Source organism: Schistocerca piceifrons, chromosome 11 (genome assembly GCF_021461385.2).
Source record: "Schistocerca piceifrons isolate TAMUIC-IGC-003096 chromosome 11, iqSchPice1.1, whole genome shotgun sequence".
NCBI classification, from domain to species: domain Eukaryota; kingdom Metazoa; phylum Arthropoda; class Insecta; order Orthoptera; family Acrididae; genus Schistocerca; species Schistocerca piceifrons.
The window spans coordinates 78,583,592-78,596,758 of NC_060148.1; the positions used below are offsets into that span (position 1 = coordinate 78,583,592).

The 13,167-nt window shown below is 44.1% G+C and overlaps 1 protein-coding gene across 1 annotated transcript in view; it reads left to right on the plus strand.

The window, feature by feature from the left end:
• Positions 1-13,167, plus strand: part of LOC124719894 (alpha-mannosidase 2) — a 784,015-nt gene that overhangs the window by 525,363 nt on the left and 245,485 nt on the right. Inside the window, exon 7 of the mRNA XM_047245074.1 lies at positions 6,797-7,059. Within this exon, the coding sequence (XP_047101030.1) occupies positions 6,797-7,059 (263 nt within the window). The remainder of the gene's footprint in view (positions 1-6,796; positions 7,060-13,167) is intronic.

The following is a 13,167-nucleotide window of genomic DNA, read 5'->3' on the forward strand; positions in this document are numbered from 1 at the left end:
ATGTCTAACATCTTTACAAAGTAAATAACATATTATTAATGCCAATTGTATTTGAGGATAACAGTATTCCTCATCATAGTGAATGTAACTTAGTATTAGAAGAGAAAAAAGTTCTATGAAACAGTACACAGAGACAGGAAGAAAACAAATACACAAGGGTACACAAACATATAATGGGATAACACCAATAGGAAAGGACAGGGTTCGTTTTCAGTGTAACATTTGGTACTGCAGTCCAACCCAAAACTTCATATATCTTTCCTCTTATTTCATCCTTTGTTTCCACCAAAAAAATTCTATCTAAGCATGCTTTCTGTATTTATATGTTCACACATTTCTCACCTCAACATTTATTTCCAAGAAAATCCTACCTAAACCTGTTTTCTGTACTTTTTTTTTGTATAACTTCTCAGTGCATTCTTTATAAATTCATCATAGTTAGTTTCTTATATAGTCTACCCCCTCTTAAGCTAACTTAAATCTACTGAGCTCATATGCTAAACTAATGGACGAGGCAATGCAGCAGCACATAAAACAATTAATATAAACAGCAATGAAAAAAAAATGGAAAATCGCAAAGCAAGCTACAGTAAATCTAAATTACCAAGCAATTCAACATTACAACTAATATGAGGCAATGCTCAGCAACAAAAAAATAAATCTGGCTTAGCAGAGTAACACAAATTAAAGTTCAGTAGCACTATGCCTGGCAAACAGCAGCTTATATCTAAACATGACATAGCTCAAGCAGAAAAAATATTACAGTAAAGATAACAATGCAGATAAGGGAAATGTATAATCACATCTTAATGTCTAAGTAATTAAAGTGGTGCACCACAACAACTTATTGTAAAAGAAATATTACCATGTACTTGAAAAGAATATTATGTATGCAGTTACTGTTACTAGTCCCTTCTTATTGTTCTTTCCTTTCCAAGTGCACTTTTTTTTTGTGCAGTGAAATGTAACTTAATTTGAAGAACTGGCGTCTATACAATTATAAATTTACAACATGAAAATAAAATTACAAAGGTACAAAATACATCATTAAAGAACATAGCAATATAGATAACAATTGTAGTAACACAGGCTTTACAAAAGAATAGAGATTCCAGGTTCGTATCCTGGCAGGGTCGCCATATGAAACGTCCCCTTTGAACAATTTATACAAGACTGTGCTTATACTGACACACAATGTTTTTGTTAGGGCAACGCAATCTGACTTTCAAAAATCCCTACAAAAGAATGGCCCTGACTAACATTAAACTATACCTTTCACAAATCACATACCTCACAAAAATCTTCGCTGCTCAAGCTACTGCAATACAGCGAGCGCCACTACTGCCAGCTAAATAAAAGATTCAAACTATGGAAGGCACTAACTACTGATAGGGATAGTCAGCAAATGAAAGATATTAGTAGAGAACAAACAATGTATTTACCTTGATATCATCATATATAAATATAGCAGTTCATGACAAATTACAAATCTCCGCCATCTCTCTCCCCACATCCACCACTGCTGGCGGCTTACCTCCAACTGCGCAACGCTACGCGCTGTTCACATCCAGCTGCCGCTGCCCAACACTACAATGGCAGACAACAATGCAAACTAGCCACAGACTGCACACAGCACAGCCAGTGATTTTCATATTGAGCGCTACGTAACGTTGCCAATAAGAAAACATAAACAGCCCACTTACATAGAGAAAACATAAACAGCCTACTTACACTGCATCACGCTATCTGGACATTCTTCGTGAATTTGTGGCGGTACAAACTGCCTTAGACGACACTGCCAACACCTCGTGGTTTATGCAAGATGGTACCCGGCCACATCGCACGGCCGACGGCTTTAATTTCCTGAATGAATATTTCGATGATCGTGTGATTGCTTTGGGCTATCCGAAACATACAGGAGGCGGCGTGGATCGGCTTCCCTATTCGCCAGACATGAACCCCTGTGACTTCTTTCTGTGGGGACACTTGAAAGACCAGGTGTACCGCCAGAATCCAGAAACAATTGAACAGCTGAAGCAGTACATCTCATCTGCATGTGAAGCCATTCCGCCAGACACGTTGTCAAAGGTTTCGGGTAATTTCATTCAGATACTACGCCATATTATTGCTACGCATCGTGGATATGTGGAAAATATCGTACTATAGAGTTTCCCAGACCGCAGCGCCATCTGTTGTTGAAAATTGTAACTACTGTAATTTTGTAAGTTTGTCTGCCTGAAAATGTACTGTTGTCCCAAGCATATTGCAACAAACGGTGTATTTCTATCGCTGCTCGTTTAGTTTTTATTGCCGTTTCAAATATACCGGTCATTTTTGAAACACCCTGTATATTGCTGAGAGACCTGCCATTGACAGTTCCAGGAGTGACAAACAGCGTCGATGTAACGCTAGGCGCAAGTTGAGACGAGTATAGCGCGTGGGGGGCGACGCAGCACATTGCGCGTTTTGGTAGCTTCACACGTCAAATGGGACCGCGGCGCAAACTGCGACGCGACGCGACTGGGACGCGACACGCGCCTGCGCCAGGTCGCGCGGCGTTGGGGTTGCGGCACAGTTTCTCGCGCCACGCGTCTATAGCACCGTGGGAAATTTGAGGCGGGGAGCGGAAAAGTAGCCCGGCCATGTGCTCACATCTGAACGGCTCATATGAGCATTGGTAGTACTGCCAATACGATAAATGTTGTCTTACTGTCTATTAAATTTTATTGCCTTTGGGTAGTGTTTCGTTTTTCGCCATTTAAGCGCTCCAGCTCTCTTCGTAGGTACATTATACTTTTCTGTTATTTATATCTGTACAGTTTTGTTTTTTCTTCTGTCAAGAAAAATGCATACTTCAGTAAATGATGAACCATTGGCCGCTGGAATTGCACCATATGTCTCCGCGATGTTTTCAGATCGCAAGAAGGGACAGAGGGTAGTGAATAAGGAAGCAAGGAATATTATAAAATCATGTGATTAAGAAGCAAGGCAGGAAAGTAAAGCGAGGTTATATTCTCGCTGCCTAGTAAGCTAGCGTATCTGTACGATCTGTTACAAAAATTTAGAAAGGGATAATCTCCACTGGTGTGATCCCTTTGTGCTCCTGGTAAAAACCGTCGAAGATCTGAAGTATAGCTCTGTGATTACTTAGATATGGATGTAACAATGTAATACGACACACTGTACTACGTGCATGTGAAAATCACATTTCCACTGCAAGCTAGAAACAGTCGAAAAGCAGTCACAAATAACAATGTTTTAATTGGTTCACCGTGATGAGAAAAAGCATTTCAATTGTTGCATGCGCATTATCAGCATTAATAAACTAATTATACAACAACAGGCTACACAAATGAAGAAAGTGGTTCAAAATGGCTCTGAGCACTATGGAACTCAACTGCTGAGGTCATTAGTCCCCTAGAACTTAGAACTAGTTAAACCTAACCTAAGGACATCACAAACATCCATGCCCGAGGCAGGATTCGAACCTGCGACCGTAGCGGTCTTGCGGTTCCAGACTGCAGCGCCTTTAACCGCACGGCCACTTCGGCCGGCGAAGAAAGTGGTCCGTATTATTACGAAAGTAGGAATATCCTAAAAGAGTATTATAATTAGATATATTTAATTTGTTGAAATGTGCTGCTGACAAAGGCAAATCTACTTTCGTGAGAATGTTTTTCGAACTCGATCTCACAAGGCACACATCGCTAACTTGTGCATTCCTGTCGCGCGCAATATCCTTCGCTGCTGAGAATACACTGACCATTGTGTTGTGCGACAGATCAATTGTTTATTTTTCTCAGTAACAACTATTTTATTCGCGATCACGCATTGTCAGTTTGGCAAGCCGTAGGTGAGTAAACAGTATCTGGCATGTGCCTATCATTCCGCCTGAAGGAACGCTCGTAATTATTTTAATACTGAACAGATCAAGAGAAGGAATAAAATCCTTTGGTAAGTTTCCATTCCATTCGCTCAGTGTTAAAAATACGATGGGTTACGGGGATTCCTCCAAAATTCCAACAGAACTGCCATTCTGTTTTTGTGCGAGTTGTTAACCTTTTCTGCCGGCCAGTGTGGCCGAGCGGTTCTAGGCGCTTCAGTCTGGAACCGCGAGACCGTTACGGTCGCAGGTTCGAATCCTGCCTCGGGCATGGATGTGTGTGATGTCCTTAGGTTAGTTAGGTTTAAGTAGTTCCAAGTTTTAGGGGACTGATAATCTCAGATGTTAAGTCCCATAGTGCTCAGAACCATTTGAACCATTTGTTAACCTTTTCTCATTCGAAGAAGCATCACCATTTATGAGTAAAGGCGACATTTCTCTTGGTGACTGGTTTAATTATACACTCCTGGAAATTGAAATAAGAACACCGTGAATTCATTGTCCCAGGAAGGGGAAACTTTATTGACACATTCCTGGGGTCAGATACATCACATGATCACACTGACAGAACCACAGGCACATAGACACAGGCAACAGAGCATGCACAATGTCGGCACTAGTACAGTGTATATCCACCTTTCGCAGCAATGCAGGCTGCTATTCTCCCATGGAGACGATCGTAGAGATGCTGGATGTAGTCCTGTGGAACGGCTTGCCATGCCATTTCCACCTGGCGCCTCAGTTGGACCAGCGTTCGTGCTGGACGTGCAGACCGCGTGAGACGACGCTTCATCCAGTCCCAAACATGCTCAATGGGGGACAGATCCGGAGATCTTGCTGGCCAGGGTAGTTGGCTTACACCTTCTAGAGCACGTTGGGTGGCACGGGATATATGCGGACGTGCATTGTCCTGTTGGAACAGCAAGTTCCCTTGCCGGTCTAGGAATGGTAGAACGATGGGTTCGATGACGGTTTGTATGTACCGTGCACTATTCAGTGTCCCCTCGACGATCACCAGTGGTGTACGGCCAGTGTAGGAGATCGCTCCCCACACCATGATGCCGGGTGTTGGCCCTGTGTGCCTCGGTCGTATGCAGTCCTGATTGTGGCGCTCACCTGCACGGCGCCAAACACGCATACGACCATCATTGGCACCAAGGCAGAAGCGACTCTCATCGCTGAAGACGACACGTCTCCATTCGTCCCTCCATTCACGCCTGTCGCGACACCACTGGAGGCGGGCTGCACGATGTTGGGGCGTGAGCGGAAGACGGCCTAACGGTGTGCGGGACCGTAGCCCAGCTTCGTGGAGACGGTTGCGAATGGTCCTCGCCGATACCCCAGTAGCAACAGTGTCCCTAATTTGCTGGGAAGTGGCGGTGCGGTCCCCTACGGCACTGCGTAGGATCCTACGGTCTTGGCGTGCATCCGTGCGTCGCTGCGGTCCGGTCCCAGGTCGACGGGCACGTGCACCTTCCGCCGACCACTGGCGACAACATCGATGTACTGTGGAGACCTCACGCCCCACGTGTTGAGCAATTCGGCGGTACGTCCACCCGGCCTCCCGCATGCCCACTATACGCCCTCGCTCAAAGTCCGTCAACTGCACATACGGTTCACGTCCACGCTGTCGCGGCATGCTACCAGTGTTAAAGACTGCGATGGAGCTCCGTATGCCACGGCAAACTGGCTGACACTGACGGCGGCGGTGCACAAATGCTGCGCAGCTAGCGCCATTCGACGGCCAACACCGCGGTTCCTGGTGTGTCCGCTGTGCCGTGCGTGTGATCATTGCTTGTACAGCTCTCTCGCAGTGTCCGGAGCAAGTATGGTGGGTCTGACACACCGGTGTCAATGTGTTCTTTTTTCCATTTCCAGGAGTGTACTTCCTTTGTCACAATGTAATTTGCCAAACTCATCTCAGAGCAGCTATTGAGACAGAATTCCGAAACGGAGTGCCTAATTAAACAAGTAATTGGCAATCACAGAGCTCAATAGCTTACGAAAAACCTCATAGTATCGATTTGCAGTAATATAAAAGAAGAAATTTCGTGTTTATTTTCATACTAGGAAGCTCTTGTTTCGCTAGCTGTCAATAACTCTTAAAAATAACTCTTCACTGGAGTGAAATAAATAAAAAAAGAAGTATAAGTACTGATATATCGCCATAGATAAGAAAGTTCCGTGTGCTTAAGAGTTGGCAAAAGACTCTCCTCCTTGTGTGCTATCATTCGCCAAACTTTCGTTTCGATGTCTCGAGCGGTTGAGGAGATACGAGAGATGTTGCGAGTACCCATTCTCGCGGGCGTGAGATCGGAAATTAGCGCGCTACATAGGATCCATTTTCTCGAGATCGGAGGCAGATAGAGACCTTCTCCCAAGACGAAACAAAAATTCTGCATGTTAGATAAATTTCATACGCAGCAACAGATAGTGTAATATGCACCAAACGCAAAATCACAGCGACCCCTAATTTTCGTTGCAAACTTTTTGAGTTTTGCGTAGTGTCTCACTAAAATGTGTACATCACAATAAGAATGGTCCTTAGCGAGGTGATGGGCACTTCGCCACGAAGCTGACATATAACGCTACAAGTAAGGCAAAAATCAAATATTTTCAGTGAATAGTTTCTGTGAAATCGTTTGAGGAAGATAACAGGTTGCGCGCGCTTCGGTTCTGTCAGCGCAGAGCGTCGCCAGCCGGCGCGTGCGAAGTGTGGTGGTATACGCGTCGCAATATACGCTGCACCCGCGTGACTCGTGCGTGTCGCGCTGTAGTCTAGTGTCACGTGACACGGGCTGTACGGGTCTCACTTTGCGCCCAGCCTAGAGTGCTGCGCGACATGCCATTGGCAGTGTTGCAAGTGTGACGAGCAGCAAGGATGTGAGGTGGGACGTGGCCGTCGTGTTGCAGGTGAACTTCGGCACGGTGTCTGACTACTTCGACGCGCTGCGCGAGCGCTCGGCCAAGCTGCGCGCGGCCAACAGCAGCGCCGGCTTCCCGCGCATCCGCGGCGACTTCTTCGTCTACAGCGACATCTTCAGCGAGGGCCGGCCCGCCTACTGGTCGGGCTACTTCACCACGCGGCCCTACTGGAAGCTGCTGGACAGGGAGCTGGAGGCCGCGCTGCGCTCCGCCGAGATCCTCTACGCCGTCGCTCTCGCCGCCGCCCGCAGGTCAGTACGGGCTGCGCCCACTGGCCCACAGCTGATTTTCTTACAGGACACCTCGGCTGCGGGTACTTCCTCTCGATAGCCGGCCAGACCGTAAACCAGGCGTCTCCAAACTTTTTAGTCCGCGGGCCACATTGACTCCTCCACCAACTCGTAAGAGCCAAGATCTGCCTAGTGGGATTAAAGCACCCTAGCACTCCACGATCACCGTAATGTAAGGCTAAAGGAAAGATGGAATCGCAAAAAATCTAAAATCTTCGGAATAGCTAGCACTGAAACGGACTACGATTTTTATTTAGTTACATAATTTTGATTGGTGGACGTACCTGACCGAAATTATGGCGTATTTTATTCTGGCGAATTTCACCGATAAATAAGTATGCCACTGCCTCCGACCATAGATACTAGTACACCGGCCTTGCTGTGCAGAAGCTATAGGGCTGGTGTGGCTCCAACATAAACCACGTGACTGTTGGCAAAACGTGGCGGGATTTCAAATCAGCGGTCTGCCATCCTATGTTTGTATCGTATTTTACCCACATTTCTCAGTTGACTGCCAAACGCTTCCAACAAAAATTACTTTTTTATTTGCGAAAAATTACGTCAGAACTACATTTGACCTTGATTTGTTCACTTTACCAATTATAAAATCTAACAAATACATCGAACGCCCCTCTGGTGGGCAGCGGGACGAAATTACTATAAACTATCAGTTAAAGTAAAATGTCGTTAAAATTCTTGTAAACAGTGAGAGTGGGCTCCTGTCAAAACTTTAAACATTGGATTCGCCGCGTTTTGAGCTCTAGCCGCTTATAAAAGAAAATGGGATATGGGAATTATGTCAACTATAGGTGCCAAAATTGTCGACTTTAGGAGCAGGTCCATTTTAGAGTCTCAATTTTAGGTGCACTTCAAAGGTTCAGTTCCTACTATTTTTACAAAAGTTTAAACTCCCAGTTCAAAAAAAAATTATATTTTAAATGAAAGGTGAGACTTTGAAGTTTCAGAAAATAATTTTGGAGCCTACATTTATTTAATAGCATTACAAGGTAGAAAAAAATTCTCTTCATGTGTCGACTATAGGTGCTTACCTTATTATATAATCTCACTTGTATATACAAAAAGGCGCGTATGTGCAGATGGCTTAAAGTTTTTCGGTTTCAGGGCCTGTATCCAAAGCTGCCTTCGGCTTTCATCCTTAGTGAACCTATGCGTAGGAACGAGAAACAGTTATACTTACTTCTGTAACCGAATTATCACAGATACTTTCCAAAATGTAATATGAGTCTGACTTTACAGGCATCACTTTCAACACTTTAATTTACGTCGTACTCTATTTCAAGTGTAAGAAACATATAAAAGTCACTTCAGCAGATTTCAATAAACGCATCTGCACTATCACAGAAACACACGTGAAATGTAATGCCATTTCCCCCGACAAAACGCTGAGTACAGCCATAAGCGCAAGACGAAACAACCATGTTTTGCCAACATTCACGTGACTTTAGCCCAGAGATGTTGGAGCCACGAAAATGACGTCAGGTCCAGTCTATTATATTTATGGTCGAAGGTCACTGCACATTCTTCACGAAAGTGTCCTACAAAGTCAACGAAATCTCAAAATCATTGTTAGCAACACTACTACTGCAAGACGTAACAGAGGTGGAGTATGTCAACGCATTGTTATTTCAAGCGGCGCAGCAATAATTTTAGTTATACAGTCTTGTAGCGAGTAGCAGAGCCAATGTCGCGGTGTATTGGCCGCGATAGGCCTCTAAACTCAATTGTTGGCAGTATAGGCACCACCTCAAATATTTGGCGGGCCGTATTCCGGGGATTGGAAAAGGGCACAGGTCATCCCCGTTTTCAAGAAGGGACGTCGAACAGATGTGCAGAACTATAGACCTATATCTCTAACGTCGATCAGTTGTAGAATTTTGGAACAAGTATTATGTTCGAGTATAATGACTTTTTTGAGACTAGAAATCTACTCTGTAGGAATCAGCATGGGTTTCGAAAAAGACGATCGTGTGCAATCCAGCTCGCGCCATTCGTCCACGAGACTCAGAGGGCCGTAGACAATGATTCCCAGGTAGATGCCGTGTTTCTTGACTTCTGCAAGGCGTTCGATACAGTTCCCCACAGTCGTTTAATGAACAAAGTAAGAGCATATGGACTATCAGACCAATTGTGTGATTGGATTGAAGAGTTCCTAGATAACAGAACGCAACATGTCATTCTCAATGGAGAGAAGTCTTCCGAAGTAAGACTTATTTCAGGTGTGCCGCAGGGGAGTGTCGTAGGACCGTTGCTATTCACGATATACATAAATGACCTTGTGTATGACATCGGAAGTTCACTGAGGCTTTTTGCAGATGATGCTGTGGTGTATCGAGAGGTTGAACAATGGAAAATTGTACTGAAATGCAGGAGGATCTGCAGCGAATTGACGCATGGTGCAGGGAATGGCAATTGAATCTCAATGTAGACAAGTGTAATGTGCTGCGAATACATAGAAAGAAAGATCCCTTATCATTTACCTACAATATAGCAGATCAGCAACTGGAAGCAGTTAATACCATAAATTATCTGGGAGTACGCATTAGGAGTGATTTAAAATGGAATGACAATATAAAATAAATCGTCGGTAAAGCAGATGCCAGACTGAGATTCATTGGAAGAATGCTAAGGAAATGCTATCCGAAAACAAAGGAAGTAGGTTACAGTACGCTTGTTCGCCCACTGCTCGAATACTGCTCACCAGTGTGGGATCCGTACCAGATAGGGTTGATAGAAGAGATAGAGAAGATCCAACGGAGAGCAGCGCGCTTCGTTACAGGATCATTTAGTAATCGCGAAAGCGTTACGGAGATGATAGATAAACTCCAGTGGAAGACTCTGCAGGAGAGACGCTCAGTAGCTCGGTACGGGCTTTTGTTGAAGTTTCGAGAACATACCTTCACCGAGGAGTCAAGCAGTATATTGCTCCCTCCCACGTATATCTCGCGAAGAGACCATGAGGATAAAATCAGAGAGATTAGAGCCCACACAGAGACATACCGACTATCCTTCTTGCACGAACAATACGAGACTGGAATAGAAGGGAGAACCTATAGAGGTACTCAAGATACCCTCCGCCACACACCGTCAGGTGGCTTGCGGAGTATGGATATAGATGTAGATGTAGATGTAGATGTCCGGGCAGCTAACACCGGCCGGTTCGCCGGCCCTCGCGGGCCGTAGTTTCAGACCCCAGGCCTAAACAAACGACAACAACCCAGTCCCCACCAGACGTTCCTTTCACAAGGAAATCACATGGCAGTCGCACTTTTTGTAGTACGAGGCTCACTCCAAAAGAAATGCACACTATTTTTTCTTAAGTCCATTGAAAGGTCTCTGTTGGATTCATTTCATGTTAATTTCTTAAATCTGTTGTCACATACGGCATACATTCCACTTCTAAGTTTACTGTGGTGTTTCTGACTCTATCTGGGAGGAGACTGAGCAGTGGAACGTGTTACATTTACACATAATCGAGAACGATCTGTCACACTACTACACTTTGAAACACAGTTTATATGTAATTCATGTCACACAGTCTCATACGGAACCTACATCCGCTTTCTTTTATATACTGTATATGATAAGATACTGTCATCCCCCTTCCCTTCTGTGTGAAAGGATGAATGAGCCGGAGCGGCCGAGCGGTTCTAGGCGCTACAGTCCGGAACAGCGCGACCGCTATGGTCGCAGGTTCGAATCCTGCCTCGGGCATGGGTGTGTGTGATGTCCTTAGGTTAGTTAGGTTTATGTAGTTCTAAGTTATAGGGGACTGATGACCTCAGAAGTTGCCCCATAGTGCTCAGAGCCATTTGAGGCAATCTAGTTGCATGCTCGATGGTAGCAGACAAGCCGGTCTGCTAGAGAATGGTAGGACCAACGTAGGAACAGGTAGCTTTCTAAAAGCAAAGAGGTTTCTATTCTTGGTATGATTCCTGTCCGTCCCTTGTCGCGTTGGTATAGGAAGCTGCCTATCTAGTCACTTGCGTTTGTATCTGTGAGGTACCCCTCGGAAGAGGCTCATGCCAGTCTGCCCGCAGCGGGCGTCTGAAGTGGTAAGATCTCCAGCTAAGTGCTTCTCTGCCAAGTCCGTAGGACAATGGAAAATATCTTATGTTATCTTAAATTGCAACGCTGGAAAAACTGGTAGAAGACGACCTCGGCGAAGATCAGTTTGGATTCCATTGAAATTTTGGAATACATGAGGGAATACTGAACCTACGACTTATCTTAGAAGAAAGATTAAGGAAAGGCAAACCTACGTTTCTAGCATTTGTAGACTTAGAGAAAGCTTATGACAGTGTTGACTGGAATACTCTCTTTCAAATACTGAAGGTGGCAGGGGTAAAATACAGGAAGTGAAAGGCTATTTACAATTTGTACAGAAACCAGTTAGCAGTTATAAGAGTCGAGGGGTATGAAAGAGAAGCAGTGGTTGGGAAGGGAGTGAGAGAGTGTTGCAGCCTATCCCCAATGTTATTCAATCTACATATTTAGCAAGCTGTAAAGGAAACAAAAGAAAAATTCGGAGTAGGTATTAAAATCCATGGAGAAGAAATAAAAACTTTGAGGTTCGCCGATGACATTGTAATTCTGTCAGAGACAATAAAGGACTTGGAAGAGCAGTTGAACGGAATGGACAGTGCCTTGAAAGGAGGATATAAGATGAACATCAACAAAATCAAAACGAGGAAAATGGAATGTAATCGAATTAAGTTGGGTGATGCTGAGGGAATTAGATTAGGAAATGAGACACTTAAAGTAGTAAAGAAGTTTTGCTATTTGGGGAGCAAAATAACTGATGATGGTCGAAATAGGGAGGATATAAAATGCAGACTGGCAATGCCAAGGAAAGTGTTTCTGAAGAAGAGAAATTTGTTAACATCGAGTATAGATTTAAGTGTCAGGAAGTCATTTCTCAAAGTATTTCTATGGAGTGTAGGCATGAATGGAAGTGAAACTTGGACGGTAAGTAGTCTGCACAAGAAGAGAATAGAAGCTTTCAAAATGTGGTGCTACAGGAGAATGCTGTAGATTAGATGGGTAGATCACATAACTAATGAGGAGGTATTGAATAGAATTGGGACAACTTAACAAGAAGAAGGGACTGGTTGGTAGGGCATGTTCTGAGGCATCAAGGGATCACCAATTTAGTACTGGAGGGCACCGTGGAGGGTAAAAATGGTAGAGGGAGACCAAGAGATGAATACACTAAGCAGATTCAGAAGGATGTAGGCTGCAGTAGGTACTGGGAGATGAACAAGCTTGCACAGGATAGAGCAGCATGGACAGCTGCATCAAACCAGTATCAGGACTGAAGACCACAACAACAACAACAACAAATTGCAACACCGTGTAATTCGAGTGTGAAGTTCAGAATATCTTCCAGTAGTTGCTTTGTCACTACTTTGTGAATAAAGTCGAACCACCTGTTCATGATCCGTAACTCTAACTAAGATCATCAATCTTAAATACGAATGTGTGTGAGATTATAACGTCTCGTCTTGACAATATTTTTCAATATAGCAACTTTTCTTTATGTTCATCCCACGTGGGGTGTACCTTGTGAGACCAGTACCACGTGCTTATACAATTGTTTGACCCATCAGGTTAGTAGTAAGACGATAGTAACCAGTTCGAGGTTTTTCTTTCGTAAATTGCGTTTTGATGTAATTTATTTTAATTATCAAAATTATTGTGGAGTTACACTCTTTGTGTAAACCAAGTTGACCACATGAAGCATGTGGTGTAATCATCAAAGTAGCCCTCAGCTATTCTTTTCGGGGAGATTTCACAGAGAGTTAGTATGAATTTAGTATACCAGTGTGTGGTAATTACATGACGGACAGGATTGCGCTGCGACAGTGACTTCTTTGGGTGAAAATTGAATCGGTTGGTTGTGGTTAATTTCCTCTTGCATATGTTTCAACGTTCTTCGTGTGTTATTTTATGAATGCAGTGTTGTATGCAGTCTCCGAATCTTGGCTCCGTATTTGATGTGTTCTGTAAGGTTACAAACTCACATTTTTACAATCAAGTTTAATATGCTGA